Source organism: Anoplophora glabripennis, unplaced genomic scaffold (genome assembly GCF_000390285.2).
Source record: "Anoplophora glabripennis isolate ALB-LARVAE unplaced genomic scaffold, Agla_2.0 scaffold223, whole genome shotgun sequence".
Lineage (NCBI taxonomy): Eukaryota > Metazoa > Arthropoda > Insecta > Coleoptera > Cerambycidae > Anoplophora > Anoplophora glabripennis.
This window is the reverse complement of record NW_019416365.1, coordinates 127,242-144,479: the sequence shown is the minus strand read 5'-3', so window position 1 is coordinate 144,479 and position 17,238 is coordinate 127,242. Positions and strand designations below refer to the sequence as shown.

The 17,238-nt window shown below is 32.9% G+C and overlaps 3 protein-coding genes across 3 annotated transcripts; 2 read left to right on the top strand and 1 right to left on the bottom strand.

Moving 5' to 3' along the window:
• Positions 1-308: 308 nt before the first annotated feature.
• Positions 309-1,112, top strand: LOC111691440. Its single transcript, XM_023454273.1, has one exon. The coding sequence runs from the start codon at positions 309-311 to the stop codon at positions 1,110-1,112; it is 804 nt and encodes a 267-aa protein (XP_023310041.1).
• A 4,379-nt stretch (positions 1,113-5,491) lies between these two features.
• Positions 5,492-8,167, bottom strand: LOC108906955. The gene is made up of 2 exons (XM_018710404.1): positions 7,802-8,167; positions 5,492-6,254 (listed from the first exon to the last, which is right to left on the bottom strand). The coding sequence occupies exons 1-2, from the start codon at positions 8,052-8,054 to the stop codon at positions 5,950-5,952; spliced, it is 558 nt and encodes a 185-aa protein (XP_018565920.1). The 5' UTR covers positions 8,055-8,167; the 3' UTR covers positions 5,492-5,949.
• Positions 8,168-12,015: 3,848 nt separating this feature from the next.
• LOC108906954 lies at positions 12,016-17,238 on the top strand. The gene is made up of 2 exons (XM_018710403.1): positions 12,016-12,325; positions 16,539-17,238. Exons 1-2 carry the CDS (start codon positions 12,205-12,207, stop codon positions 16,868-16,870), a joined length of 453 nt encoding a protein of 150 aa, XP_018565919.1. The 5' UTR covers positions 12,016-12,204; the 3' UTR covers positions 16,871-17,238.

Here is a 17,238-nt window from a genome sequence, read left to right as displayed (position 1 = left end):
TACGTGAACGATATTGGATTATATCCGGTCGGAAACTTGCTAGAAAAACTGTCCACGAATGTGTCAAATGCGTCAGAGTAAATCCAAAGCCTTTTGCACCCCCTATGGGAAATTTACCGATTCAACGGGTAACGCCTTCCTCTCCCTTTTATCACACTGGTGTCGATTATGCCGGTCCTCTGTGGTTAGCAAATAGAAAGGGCAGAGGCAGCAAATTATCAAAATGTTATGTATGTATCTTCATTTGTTTTTCCACCAAATGTATACATATAGAACTTGTAACAGAACTGTCCACCGGGGCATTTATAATGGCTATGCGTAGGTTCATAGGTCGTCGTGGCAAGCCTGCGCATATGTACTCGGATAACGGAAAGAATTTTGTTGGAGCCAACTCTGACTTAAAAGAATTGGGGAACATGTTAAAACAAAATTCAGATAGCCTATCAGAAATTCTTGCAAACGAAGATGTTAACTGGCACTTTATCCCCCCGTATTCACCCCATTTCGGTGGCTTATGGGAGGCGGCGGTTAGGTCCACCAAGTTTCATTTGAAGAGGGTAGCGGGAAACGCGCACTTGACCTTCGAGGAAATGTACACCCTTTTAGTACAAGTTGAATCCATTTTAAATTCAAGGCCCTTATCCCCTATTAGTGCCAGTCCTAACGACCTCACTCCTCTCACCCCGGCGCATTTTTTAATTGGCCGCCCATTAACGTCATTACCAGATCGGGAGCTGGAAAATGTCCCCACCAATAGGCTGGTAAGATACCAGCGCATCCAACAGACTGTCCAGCACTTTTGGAGCAGATGGAAAAAAGAATACCTCTCAGAATTACATCAACGACAGAAAAACCATCGTGGTCCACAGTTTGTGAATGTTGGAGACCTAGTGCTTCTAAGAGATGAAAATCTGCCACCGTTACGCTGGAGGCTTGGTCGGGTTAAAGAACTTCATCCCGGAGCAGACGGAATCGCCAGAGTTATCACCATCCAAACTGCCAATGGTCCTACGAAACGAGCTGCAACAAAGGTGTGTCCCCTACCTGACGTTTCAGAAGGAAATCGAGCAAATGAAAGGTGCGGGAGTGCTCAGGGTCATTATACCGAGTGATTAAGTGATATCAAACCAAATTGCTACTTTGACTGTGGTCATAAACCATTGTAGTTAGCTGTAAACCTATTGTTAGTTATTAGTTGAAATGATTGATTCTCCTTTCAAGGCGGGGGGCATGTTGGGTACTTATTTAAATGTAAAAGTCTCTGCGCCCTGGTCAGTGTTGCCCTGATCTAAAAAAGGAGAGAACAATTGTAATTTGTTTGACAGTATTGACAGTTGTGCTTCTCATATAAAAATAGTAATATTTGTCATTCATAATTTATGAAATAAAGTTGTTATTTCAAGTAACAAGAAGCTAATTAAAAGATAAGGAACCCGAATATTATACAACGATTGTTAACACCACGTCGTACTTCTTACACTTGACACGGAGTCTAGTAAAAAACTTTAACTAACGAATCGCTACGTATGTTCTTCTTCTTCTTATATCTGTGGTTTCCCATTCAAGTCCGATAGCACCGAGGTCTTATCAGGCCTATTCTGCGTCCCACTGTTCAGTCTTATTCAGCAAGTGGTTTTGTCCTGTTTTCAAAGTCCAAAAGGTTCCTTGCCGACACTTCTCTCAGCTCCTTGGGTTCCAGAAAAAGTTTTCCCAAATCCTGGACACTCGCCCAGAAAATGGAGAGAAGTTTCATCTGCCGAGTCACATCCTGGGCAGACCGGATTGTCTACAAGTCTTAGCTTGTATAGATAGCGATAATGTTCCGTTGTAAGTCCCGTCACTGTGATATATTACTTACATATTTTTTATCCTGTGGTGTTATTTTAAAGAGTAAAATACTGGACGAACATGTAAAATGTTGAAAAAAGATGTTAGACAGTTTTGATGAGTTAAAATGTGATTAAAATTTTGGCACTTATTTCTGTAGATTTTTTAAGAGATTCATTTTTTTAGAAGAAACTGAAAAACTGAAGTTTGTAATGATTATTTACAAATGGAAAACGTTTATCAAAGGATCACATCACAACATTTTGTCATTCATTTGGCGACAAAAAAGTAGATTTCACATGTTCCACTTGCAAAGACAAACGCTACCAAACTTTATAGTCAGTATGACCCATTTTCATTGTTTTCGAACATCTATCAAAACCGACATAACTGCATAACGAATACCAGACGAAGAATTTGATCGAATTTTACACACAATCGCGGGGACGTGACTGCATTGTCAATGAAGGCTCTTAATATGGATACAAATAACACTTTTTTTAATTTGCGGTGGACATTATATCAGTCGCCAGGAAGAAACGAAGAGTGACAAAGCGGAATAAGAATAGTGTGGAAATAATGGGACGTGAAAACAAAGTGCTTCTGCATTTATTGCTTGTTAGTGCCATAATTTACGCTTGCAGTGCGGAAAATGAGAGGAATGCCTCAGTTGAAGTGAAAGACGATGAGTTTATTGGGAGAATGATAGAAGAAGGTATTTAGTTAATTTAACGACTATAGCTTTACTTTCTGCGACCTACGATCATTAGTGTTTGAATATTCTTTATTTGAAATTTAATATCTCATATCTACATATTAATAGACGGCAAAGATTTGTTTATTAGGATTTGGTAATATTTTATGTACAACTAATAACCAATGCGGCAAACATTTCGTTCCACTTCTAAAAGTTTACCGTTAACGAGGTATTACTTTTGCACATCCTAGGGCATATTAGTATTCCCGCTTAGTACGTTAAAACAGGGGTCAGCCAACATTGTTCTTTGACTAAAATATCAGCCTTTCGTTATAAATCATTTAAACCTGTAATGAAGTATGTTCTTTGACCGTGCATTGGTATTTTTTAATTTATTTCACAGGTCGCACCATGGTACACCATGCTGTCAAACGTTTCATGATTATCCTACCCGCCATATTTTTCAAACTGGGTATTGCCTTCACCCTACTAGTCCTGGTGGCCATCGTAGCCGTCAACAACGGTGTTATAGGGTTTATGTTGTTAGTCGTTGGTCTCAGTAGCGTCCTCGCGAGGCTGCAGGACTCTTCCAAAAAGCACGTAGTGCCTTATTACCTGCCGCCAGTCCATCATCACGCAGGGTACCATCATGGTTGGGACAGGAGTGACAAGGAAGAGGATAAGGTAGAAAAAGCCACGACTTATCCTGCTTACAATCCGCAGTACGTCTACACTCCTTTGAGCGCTTATACTTCTGCCTATTATGGGCAGAAAAGGGTATAATGCAAATTAAGATTTTAGTAAATTTTATATGTAATTCCTTGTTTTCCATATCTAGATCAATTTTTTTAAGTATCAGTTGATGAATGTGTTACTTCAATGTACAGGCTGGTCCATTTTCGATGGGTATTTTCAGGGTATTTCAGAAACTACTAAAGATATGATAAATCTGACAATACGTTCTCGAGTTCGATTTTCATGGCAAACTCAACTGTCACATCAGAAATTTGCTATCTTCATTTGTTTCTGAATTACAGGGAGTTTCTCGTTATTGTCACATTTTTTAACATGTCTGTATCTCAGCTGTTAAATAAGTTAATGTTAAAGTGAAAATTGCTCAAGACTAATTCTTTGGCGTAGAATTGAATGTCGGTATTAGATTTTTAGTAGATCTTAATATTTCGGAGTTATGACCTAAAGTTATATTTTTTTAAATGGAAATCGTTGCTGATTATGACCTAAAAAAATATAGATTTTTTTGCTTTTTAGCAATATATACATGCTATTGTTATTTTTACAAACACAGGAGATCGGGTTATATATAAATTATATATTTTTTCCTTTTTAATATTTCTGGCTATGAAAATACAAATAAAACTATAATTCTTACTTTAACAAAAGTCATATCTGTTGTAAAAATATGACGTTTATTTTAAATGCACAACATATACTCGTATGACAACATAATACTAACGAAATTATAGGAGACAGGTGGATAGGAACAAACGGACCGATCAGATGGCCAGCTAGGTTACCTGATTTAACTCCGTTGGACTTTTTCCTTTGCGGTTTTTTAAAAGACGTTATATTTAAAATTCTTTTTAATAATATTTCAAATATACATTTAATGTATGCTACCCGAACCGTTGCCAGAATATGCGCGAAATGTGTGACAGTTGAAGGACTGCAATTTGAACATTTAGCTATCATTTTTGAAAGTTTTTATTGATGTAGGTACTTACTATTGTTTAATTTATGTTTAATAGTATAACTTCAGTTGAAGTGGAATAACAATTTGAAAACTGTATTTTCTTATCTGTAATATATATTTTAAATAAACGTCATATTTTTACAACAGATATGAGTTTTGTAAAAGTAAGAATTATAGTTTTGTACGGATTTTCATAGCCAGCCATATTAAAATGTAAAAAAGATCGAATTTATATATAAAACACCCCGTATGTCTTATGTTTGTAAAAATAATTATAGCATGTGATATACTGCTGAAAAGCAAAAAAAAATCTGCATTTTTTTGGTCTTGAAAAGCTACGATTTCCATTTAAAAAAATATAACTTAGCGTCGTAACTCCGGAATCTTAAGACCTACTAAAAATCTAATACCGGCATCAATTCTACGCCAAAGAATTAGTCTTGAGCAGTTTTAACTTTAACTGTACCTTATTTAACAGCTGAGATACAGACATGTTCAAAAGTGTCACAATAGGCGAGAAACGCCCTGTAACACAGAAACAAATGACGATAGCAAATTTCTGATATGACAGAAGTTCGCTCGAGTTTGACATGAAAATCGAGCTCGAGAACGTGGTGTCAGATTTATCATATCTTTAGTAGTTTCTGAGATACGCTGAAATCCCACCGAAAATGGACCAGCCTGACATATTACAATAATTTCTTTACGAAAATTAACGCTGGTGTTTCCTTTCGTTATATTCGTCGTTTTGGAAAAGGTACCACAGATTTGGGGATTATTAAAACACAAAATAAAAATAAGAATTTGTTTCCTGTGGACCATGAATTTATTATTTTATATTTTTTATATGTCTTATACGCTCGTGAATGTATGATCTTTTCCCAAAACATCCTGTATTTCTTCTCTATGTATTTATTTATTTATTTATTTATTTATTTATTTATTTATAAGCATAAAAATTTATTCCGAATTATTTATAAATTAATAAATTCTTCCTACACTAAAGATTATCGTTTTTTTTATTAGTCACAAATATTTATTGGAACTAAATTTAATATTTGTTAATAATTGTAAGCACTCAAAAATTTGCACATTAATGAATTTTCACGTTCTGCGACGGCTTAACCTGCTTACCTCTTTACATTTATAACCAACTATGTGGAACCTTTTTTCTGTGTATTACTGGAATTATATTTTTGGTATCTAATTAAGGAGGATCGAGGATAAGTTTTGTAGGTCAAAAAAAAAACACAAAATCCATATAATTTCATACAGAATCATCTATTATAATAAATACATAATAAAAATATTTAAATACTTTGTACTTTCACTACACTAGATAATAGCCTTAGATAATTTGTTAATTTAAAATCATTTCATAGTGATGAAATAACTTAAAACTAGTAGATTATCCAACCGGTTTGATTTGTGGAGATATTTGGAGGTAGAGTGTTGTTCTAATTTGCCTGTATTTTGAAAAGTTTGCATATTTTTTCCAACCATTAAACTTGACTTTGATTGCCGTTTATTTTTAATTAACTTAAATTGTTTGAAATGAAAATAGCAATTAACAAGAAAAAATTAGGACAATCACAAATGTTCCGAAATGACATTTTGGCATAAACAACAAAATCTCTTGGAAATTAAAACATTTATCAGCACAACTGTGACATAACCACTGCCTGTAATAGCCAATTATATATTTTCTCCTCCTTCAATTTACATAGACCCCATACTCTTCGTCTCCGTGGTATCCATAGTGTTCCATGGCCACATCATTGGCGTTGACGTTGTGAGTAAAAATTCCTCCTTCGCCGCTAGTTCTACGTCGAAACATGTTAAGCAACATGAGTAAAATTCCTATTTTCCCTATAAACGCACTTTTTAAGATCATTATTTTAAGTCCGATCAGCATCATCGGTATCATAGATGTCGACACCAGGAAGGGGATGATCATCATTGGAAGCATCTTTTCCATGAAGCTCTTTTGATGTTTGCTTTTCTTCTTCTTTCGAGAACCTAAAAAAAAATGGAAACGACTTAATACCAACGAAGTTAAATGTAAAATATATTGAAATTACAAACACGGTAGTTATTTCGATTCATTGAATACGGCATAGAAGTCGTTTGCCCTGGATAAAGTAATACTTAAATCATGAAAATTCATGAGAGAGAGCGAGAGAAATGATTGCTCGGCAAGTGGAAAAAATTAACGTTATCCTTTCCCACAAAAGCGTTAATCACTACTTACGGTTCAGAGCATTATGAAATTAAAAATAATGGTACTGTGTGATTACTTATTGCAAATGTTTCATCGACAACAAAGTTTCAAAGAATGAGACAACGCGGTATGAAAAAAATCTACAGGGTGTTTTGTAAAAACGTACCATAAATTCAGGATCTAACAGAACATCAACTAATAAGACGAGCCCAGCCAGGACAAAAGGAGGTCCCACAAAGCGCCTACACCGGCCGCATTTGCGGTCGGGGTAGACGACGGATGGGGCCCACCTACGAAGGCTGTCCAGGCCTACATGAGATAAAGGGCAATAAAGGTGATTTTTTAAAGTCAAGTTTTAACCATACCGTTTTCAAAAACTATGGACTGTATTAAAATTTGATACGGATAAAATTTTTGGAGTGCCAAATACGTTAGTGTTATTAGTTTTTGATCATATCAGCTGCTAGAAGTCGTTGACTAGGATCTCTCTCATTGACATTTTATTTAATGTAAATTCTGCAGAATATATTACAATGTAAAAATTCATTTTTCAAAAAAAATACTCTTGTTGAAAACTCCACTGCCTAAATAGATTTACATTCAAGAAAGCTATCGTAGATATGACTCGTTCGTTTCTGGACAGTCTCAAAAACGGTGCGTTTTTAGTGATTTGTGTAAAACCAAATTTTACGTTATAATATACGGCATACCCTTTAGAAAATCGAACCACAAAAAAGTTATATCATAAAATGTAACTGCGTAAAGCCTAAGCTAGCGACGTCTAGCATTTGGTCAAAAACTAACAACACTAACGTATTTAGCACGCCCAAAAACTAACCTGAATCAAATTTTATTGCATTATAATGTTTTCTGGAAAAGAAATGGCCAAAACTTAATTTTAGAAAATAATTTTTGATTTCCTTTATCTCAAAGACGGTAACCCCATGGTGCTTAGTACAAAATATTCTTGTTTTTTATATTCTAGCAGCCCGTGAATTTACGGCACTGTTTTCCAAAACACCCTGTATATTAGAAATTTTTATTAACCATAATATTATCATGATTTTATATTTTTGTAAGAGTTGTAAGATACGTTACTTGAATCAAAATCTTATAATGAGGAGAAACCTGTTTTTTTAAGTTACTGCATTTACTACATTTTGATTCCTTCCAGTTTTTTTTCTAGCTGCACCACAGAGATGATTAAAGGTAATATCCATTATTTCTACATTAATTACTATAATAATTATTATAGTAAGAAACGTTCAAAGTTATGTGCAGTTGCATAGGAATTAATGTACTTGTTATTAACATAAATAACATTATTATTTGAAACGCTAAGTACCTTGTACGCTATTTGTCCCATGTTTCTCGTCGTTTGCACCACCGCCACCCTCGCGACTTCGTCGCTTCTCTAACGCAGTGTTATTTCCATCAAAAGTCCTGTTTTCCGCGACAGATTTAATCGTACTAATTCTATCACTATCCTGTGCTACCACTAAGTGTCCTGTCTTGTTCGAAAGCTCACTCAAAGCCTCATCCAGACAAACTAACAAAAACGCTAACACTAAACCGGCCTCAAACCGCCTAAGGGACATCGTCGTTGATAAAAGGAAGGCAGGTAAATAATTTTGGATTCAGTCTACCTCGTGGCACCACATGTCAGAGAGAGAAATGTCCCGTAAACAGTGGAAGCACAGAACTTGTAACACGAGAGGGGCATACAAACAAGAAGCTGATCGTTGACTTTTTAGGTCCCGTCTTGATATTGTTCCAATTTCCTTCGGTTCTGCTTTTCTACCGGATACAGGGCGTGGTGTAAGGCGGTAAATCCAGGTTCGGCTCAAAGAGAAGGGACCTATACCAAAATTTAATCTTATTCCAAATTGAATTTAAATTTGTTATACTTTTCAAAGTATTGTGCTGACACAAATAAACTGCTCCACAAAAAAAATGTGCAAATGACCAGAATACATTATTCCCATGCTGAACACGAATCCGAACTAATATTTGGCCCATAGGGTCACAAATCCTTCCTAACCTTAAATAAAACATAAAAATCCACAAAATTAATAGATTAGCCTCAATGATCCAGGTATGATTTGGGAAATCGTGGTCCGATCTATGTATTCCCGTATATTTTGATCTGGTGAATCCGAATCCAATGTAAAAAAATTTCCTCAGCAATTGACCAGAATTTTCTAAAAAAATAACTTAAAATCGCTAGTCTCGAATTTTAGAATGATTAAGGCTACACATAACGCAAGCTGTTCGTTTCTAAATGGATGCCACGAATTCTGACATAAGATTCGTGTTCAGCGGGTCAATTTACATAGGAATATAAAAATATGACCGCTTATAAATTATACCTAGATTTTAAATGCTGAATTTTGTGGGTTTTTTTGAAATCTGGTGTTTTGCTGGGACAATTCTGACATCAAATTTCAATTCAGCGACTCAAGACACATGGGAATAATGTATTCTGGTCATTTGTATAAAACTTTTTTTGTGTTATTATTACAAATTCATCACAAAACCCTATAGCGTATTTACATATGTATCATTAATTATTATTTTGGTGATAATAATTAGGTACAAAATTATAAACGTTGTAATTTGTAAGTTGCAATTTGCGCCAAAAAGTTAAGAAATCATTATCGCTTAAAACAAAATTTGTAATTCAAAAATGATTAAAAAAATGGCTTAGCACAATTTATGTGGAAATGTAGCCAGCATATACACTTACCTCAAATTTACGTCACTGGTTTGAGATGAAGCTTTTTTCAGGTTTGTGACTTTTTTTAACTTTAATGGTTTGCATTTCAAAAACAGTGGAGCCTCGAAAACAACTTTCTACAACCGAAATAAGAATTTTTACTTCACAAGCGGATTCCTTGATCCTCGTGGATAAAATCTGGGACACTCTGTACATTATTTTAAACTTCTAATTTGCGTAACTGACATTTTAAATTAATAGATGTATAAAAAATGCCATCTACCAAAAGAAGGCACAAAATACCTTAAACCCAGTCCTGAGTAATAGTAAACCGTTAACTTGATAATCTATTTAATTAATATAACTCATTTTTTATTACGAATATCCAATATGCATGATATTTGATCGGTAATTTTTTATAACAAGGTCAGTAATTCCAAGACTTGATTAACACGCATGACGTTATTTCATTTTGCAGTCGCATATATTTTGCACAAAAGAAATTTGTTTTTATTCTTTCTGGTACCAAATTTGAAAGGACTGGTATGTTAATTGAGTACCTACGGCTTTTTTGACATCCCCACTAATGGAAAATACCAAAGCGGAAGAAACCGCGGTGGAATGATGAAAACCGCATAGCGATTGTATGCATTTGACCAGATAAAGTAGATGTGTCCATATTTTTAGTATGTACATGTACAGCAACGGGTCTATGTTAATGGTACAAACCCACTAGAAGAAGGCAACCAAGTAATAGCTGGTAGTGATGCACAAAATATGAGTTTAAATAATTTCATATTCTTGTTAATGACAGTTAATTGTCTCGAACATGTAGAAAGTGCCGTTTCAGCAACTGACGCCCCTGGAGCTGTGGCCAAAGAAGGTAAGTGTGTCATTTTCTTATAATTTCCGAGATCGCCTGTTAGATAAAAAGAAATCTTCATGAAATTGTACATACTTTGCGCAAATTTGTAAAACAAATACGTAATTTTATAACTGACTTCAGTTACTTAAAAATCCTGAAGAAGTTTGTGAAAAAAATACAGGTACTTTTTTCACAAATTATGAGACCTTCTGCTATATCTTTGTAAATTGATGTTCAATTCTTTTTCTGATTGGATATTTTTATTCCACAGGACTTTTTACATGTGTTATACTACTTCTAGCAATAAAGATGATATAAGAAAAATTAAGTTTTCAATATTTGAGGACATTTCAGAGGTAATACGAATGCTCTTCTTTCATAATCTCCGATCACAAGAAAATGACAACTTTTTTTGGTACTGTATATTTTAATTTTGTGGTTTTTTAAAGCATTTTTTGATGTCAGAAAATTCTGGTGTTTTGCTGGGGCAATTCTGACATCAGATTTCAGTTCGGCGGTTCAAAACACATGGGAATAATGTATTCTGGTCAATTGCACAAAACTTTTTTTTGTGTGTTGTTACAAACTCACCACAAAACCCTATAGCGTATTTACATATGGATCATTAATTCTTTTGATGATAATAATTAGGCACAAAATTAAAAATATCGTAATCTGGAAACTCTAACAATTGTGCAATTTGGAATTTGCAAAATTTTGAAGAGCCAAAAATTCATGGAATAAGTAGAAATACTACGACGAACTTTTGTGTCATCAATAAAATGGCATTCAACGTGAAAAATTTTAGTCTCAGCTCAAACCAGTAGTGTAGATATGAGGTGTGCTAGTTATGTTTTCCTCAAAAATGATGGCAAGCCACTGGAAAATAAATATATTTTTTGTCATTTTTGAATTACAAATTTTATTTACACGGAACATGATATCTAGACTTTTTGGCGTAGTTTTTACTGTTTCAGTACAAATTAGCAATTTGTAAAGATGATACGTTTACTTAAATAAGTTTAATATTATACAGAATGTTACACAACAACGTGTCAAAAATTAAGCCAAAATTGAAGGGTATTGCTCTTGAACCTCCCATTTTTAAAAAACAAGATGTTAAACTTTTTAAAAAATGTTTAAGACATTGGGCGAATATGTCAAGAGACATATTAAAAAGTATTTTTGCCAAGGGATGCTGTTTTGAACACAGTTTGTAAAGTCATTTAAATAAATTCTGCATTTACCTAAACATATCACCTTTCGAATTACTTAGTTGTACTAAAACGGGAAAAGCTGTGCCAAAAAGTCAAGAAATCATTATCGCTCGAAACAAAATTTGCATTCCAAAAATGATAAAAAAAAATAGATTTACAATGGCTTGGCACAATTTATGTGGAAAATGTAGCCAGCATACATACCTCAAATTTACGTCACTGGTTTGAGATGAGACTTTTTTCAGGTTTGTGACTTTTTTTAACTTGAATGATTTGGACTTCAAAAACAGTGGAGTCTCGAAAACAACTTTCTACAACTGAGATAAGAATTTTTACTTCACAAGCGGATTCCTTAATCCTCGTGGATAAAATCTGGGACACCCTGTATATTATTTTATACTTCTAATTTGCATAACTAACATTTTAAATTAATACATGTATAAAAAATTTTATATACCAAAATAGGGCTCAAAATACCTTAAACCCAGTCCTGAGCAATAGTAAACCGTTAACTTGATAATCAATTTAATTAATACTACTCATTTTTTATTACGAATATCCAATAAGCACGATACTTATTTCATCGGTAATTTCCTACAAGATCCGTAATTCCAATCCTTGATTAACACGCATGATGTTATTTTATTTTGCAGTAGCATGCTCAATAAATTTTGCATAAAACAAATTTGTTTTTATTCTCTCTGATACCAAAATAGAAAGGACTGGTCTGTTAATTAAGTACCTACGGCCTCCGGTCCTTTTTGACATCCCCACTAATGGAAAATACCAAAGCGGAAGAAACCGCGGTGGAATGATGAGAACCGCATAATGATTGTGTGCATTTGACCAGATAAAGTACATGTGTCTATATTATCAGTACATGTACAGCAACTGGTCTATGTTAATGGTACAAACCCACTAGAAGAAGGCAACCAAGTGATGCACAAACAATGAGTTTAAATAATTTCATATTCTTGTTAATGGCAGTTCATTGTCTCGAATATGTAGAAAGTGCCGTTTCAGCAACTGAGGTCCCTGGAGTGCATGAAACCGGAGTAATGGTCAAAGAAGGTAAGTGTGTCATTTTCTTATAATTTCCGAGATTATAATAATTCAGTTCATTTATGTTTGTTAGATAGATAAAAAACTTCATAAAATTGTGCATAATTTACCTAAATTTGTAAAACAAATACATAGTTTTGTAACTGGCCTTAGTTATTTGAACATCCTGAAAATTTAACTTTTTTAGTTCTTCCATATCATTTGTATTCCTGAAAAAAAGGTCATGGAATTTGGTCTCTCGAGAATATGTCTTGGATTACCAGTACGCTTTATAGAGAAAATTGTTTAATGTCAATAACGATTTTAACACTGAAAATGTCTTATTTTCTATGGCAACTTTTTGAGTTTATTTGTTCAACTTACAGTTTCGCTAGGAATTAATTGACCACTACTTATTTTTAATACGAAAGTGTGCTCTGAAAACCAATGGTTAGATATTAATAAAAAAAAAACCTAGTCCAGACAATATAGCTTATCGCCAGCTATTTTGTCTGTGTACATACTATTGCCTAAAAACATACAAGAGCGTGTAGAAAAACTGTTTGCAAACATTTGTGTAAAAACATTTACATATACGAATGCACCTTTGTTTTGTTTTTCATCAAGAATGAAGTGCCAGTATTTCTCAAAAAATTTCAGAATCCAGCATCATTACTCATCAATTCTCCCAAAAGATTTTCCTCTAGCTCTTCACTTTGAAATATTGAAATCGAATGAATAATATTTCGGACGTAGACAGATTACTTCTACTCTTAAAGTTTTACTGAATGGCAAGCTAAAAACACATCATTATACACCAGGAAAATTAGCGAAAATAAAAGAGAAACTCTAAAAAAGTCCTATCCGCGATATTTTTGTAAAATCGTATAAAGAAACATAATACAAGACATCTCTCATCTCGTGAGTCAAACACTTTTATTAGCTAACTTTTGTATTTAAACAAATAAGTGAGAAAACAGTTTTTTCACTTTGCAGGGAAAACCATCAATTTTAGCGAAAAGTGACTCTCAGACAGCTTGTAGGGAGTAAAATTATCTACAAAATAAGACGTGTTAAATTAAAATCGGTTAATAAACAAAAAAGTTATTGCAGAAAAACAAGAAAAGGGCCCATTTTTTAATTTGTTTATAACTATCGCATTTATTATTAAAATTTTATAAAACCTATGATAAGTTGAGGGTTTTGTCATACTTTAAAAGTGTGCCAAAAGTGGGCGCTGTAGGTGCAATAGTTTTCGCACAATTCAATTTGTTTATAACGGAAGCTCCAAAAGTTATGAACTTTAAGCTTCTGTACAGGCGTTAATTTTCAAACAAACATGATTCTGAAAGCGTCATTGTAATCTTAAAGACGTAATTAAACAACCTATTGAAAAATATCACCGTTTTTTGACATTAACATTCTCAAATTGTGCATTAAAAAACTGTGCGTTTTTCGCATATAAACAATTTGAATAAAGTTGTTGCTATTTATGCTACCTCACCGAAAATAGATACAATGGATAGCTGGCGAAAAAATACAAATTTAAAAAAAAGCACCCTCTACCACCAACAGGAGCCAAGATAAGAATTTTTTTCAAAAAAATCGTAACGCAATTGTTTATAAACATTAAGACTTGAATTTTTCGCAAAATAAAGTTTACGACGTAAACTACGATTTCCCGTGAATTGCATTGAAAAATGTGGAAAATTAACGACTCGCGAGCCCTTTAAAGAGAAGGTACTCGCTAAGTAAAATGTCCGGCGGCCGGCGGCGTGGTGGTGGGGGAAGCTCGTCCAAGCGAGTCGTGCGCGCGAAGTTCAAATTGATGCGCGCTGTAAATTTTGCAATATCTCGGTTTATATTCATCGTAGAAACTTCTTTTTTTTAACAGGGGTAGCTCGACGAAAAAATAACAATGGGCATATTTACGAATTCGTCAAATAGCCCTGAACCCCAAAAAAAATGCATCTTTTATACTTAATTTTTTTTAATTTACAAAAATGTCACAAAAACTATTGTTAAACGAAATATTAATTAAAATTTCAATTTCGGAATTATTTTACTATTATTAAATAAATAAATGAAGCTATAGTTCATTTAAAAAGTTATTTTTTTTTATATGTATATTAAGCCAAAGTAAACTTACTTTTACAATATTTAGTTATTTAATTACGATTTAAATGTAAAATTAAAGTAAAAATTCACAAAATATTTTCAAATTATTATTTATTGTTAAAATATTTAAAAAAGAATAAAAAGCATTTTAATTTATTGCAAAATTCTCACAATTAAAAAATATTAATAAAAATAATGCGGTCGATAAAATTACAATTTTAACTTCTTGAAAGGCGGTGAATTTGATTCCATATCATTTTCTTCTTCTTTATCAAATGAATCTTTGCAACATAATCAAAATTAATTAAAAATATATTAATCACAACCATTTTCAATAATAGATATAATGCAATATAATACAACAATTTAAAATTTAAAATTTTTTCTATTTTAATGAGAAATAATAATTTGAAAATAATTTGTGAATTTTTACTTTAATTTTACATTTAAATCTTAATTAAATAACTAACAAAATATTGAAAAATTAAGTTTACTTTGGCTTAATATGTAAAAAAATAACTTTTTAAATGAACGATAGCTTCATTTATTTATTTAATAATAGTAAAATAATTCCGAAATTGAAATTTTCATTAATATTTCGTTTAACAATAATTTTCAGGGCTATTCTACGGATTCGTAAATATGCCCAATCTTATTTTTTTGTCGACTACTCCAGTTTTAAAAAAAAATAAGTTTCTACGATGAATAGAAGCCGAGATATTGCAAAATTTTACAGCGCGCATCAACTTGAACTGAATCGTAGTTTACGTCGTAAATTTTATTTTGCGAAAAATGCGAAGTCTTAATGTTTATAAACAATTGTGCTACGATTTTTTTGAAAAAAATTCTTATCTTGGCTCCTGTTGGTCGTAGAGGGTGCTTTTAAAAAATAAATTGTATTATTTTGCCAGCTATCCATTGTATCTATTTTCGGTGAGGTAGCATAAATAGCAACAGTTTTATTCAAATTGTTTATAAGCGAAAAACGCAAGGTTTTTAATGCACAATTTGAGAATGTTACTGTCAAAAAAAAAACGGTGATATTTTTTAATAGGTCGCTTAATTACGTCTTTAAGATTACAATGACGCTTTCAGAATCATGTTGGTTGAAAATTAACGCCTGTACAGAGGCTTAAAGTTCATAACTTTTGGAGCTTCCGTTATAAACAAATTGAATTGTGCGAAAATTATTGCACTTACGGCGCCCACTTTTGGCACACTTTTAAAGTATGACAAAATTTTAACAATAAATGCGATAGTTATAAACAAATTAACAAATGGGCACTTTTCTTGTTTTTTTTGCAATAACTTTTTTGTTTATTAACCGATTTTAATTTAACAAGTCTCATTTTGTAGATAATTTTACTCTCTACAAGCTGTCTGAGAGTCACTTTTCGCTAAAATTGAAGGTTTTCCCTGCAAAGTGAAAAAACTGTTTTCCTCACTTATTTGTTTAAATAGAAAAGTTAGCTAATAAAAGTTTTTGACTCACGAGATGAGAGATGTCTTGAATTATGTTCCATTAGACAATTTTACAATAATCTCGCGGATAGGACTTTTTTCGAGTAAAAATTTAATTTGCTGGGCCTATTAATGTTTGGTTCTGTTTTTAATTTTTACATATGAAATTTGTTTAAAAATATTTGTTTGTGAAGTTGTTTCTAGAACAATAGACTGGGAACATGAAACTGCTAACATCCACACATGGCAAAAATAATATATTACATATATGTGCGATAACAGGTTTGTTTTTTTAAACAATTTTAGTGTTCGAGTTGAAATTTCAAAATTACTTAGCACTTAGCAATATTTCTATTTTTCTCGCTTATAAAATGATAAAACTACGACTTACTTTTAGCAATAAAAACAGATATAGAAGATCAAAGAAATATCAGGTTTTCAATTTCGGAATACGAATTCTCTTCTGTCATAATCTCCGATGGGAAGAAAATGGCAACTTTTTTTGGCAATTTAGCCAACTCTGTATATTTTAATTCAAGAAATCCAAATGCTGTACATTTTAAAAGTATCCACCCCCTATCGTAGGCATTTTGAATGTTTTCGCGTCATTTACAACATTTAACATATCTACCTGACATACTAAAACCTACATCCTGTTTCACAGAACCCAGGAAGAAGCAACAGGACGGCCTCATGTCGCGGATTCTACCCATGCTAGCCACCCCATTCATAATGCAAGTCACCATACTGCCCCTAGTACTGATGGGGATGAAATTCATGCTGCTCAGTAGCATGTTCCTCGGCAAGCTTGGGATACTGCTGTGGGGCATCGTTTTAATCCACAATCGTAATAATTACGGGGGTGGTCTATACAGCCACAATATCAATGTCGACCACAACGACCATATGGGACATTCCAACTATGCAAAGGATTATCAATACAGTGACCATTACAACTATCGAAGAAGGAGGAGGAGGAGAGACGTAGTTTTGTGAAGCAACGTAATTAAAAAGATGATTTCTTTGTAGTCAAAAGGAACTGTTTATGTGTAAATTATTAAGATGGTTTTTAAAATGTTATTTTAAAAGTTAATTGAAATAAACTTAAAAATGTTTCCAAAAATCCTATCAAATAAAGTCAAACAATGTTTTTCGATACCGTAAATGTGACATGCAAAAAATATCGTAGACGGGAAATAACTACAACTAGGTACCAATAGTTAAATTAAAATTGTTATATCTAAATATTATTAATCAAAAACCACATACCTGACATATTGTAATAATGTAATCTCTCAAAAAATTATATTTTGTTCTTGTTCTAACATCACCTTTGACAAAGATCAACCATAAATATAGCCATG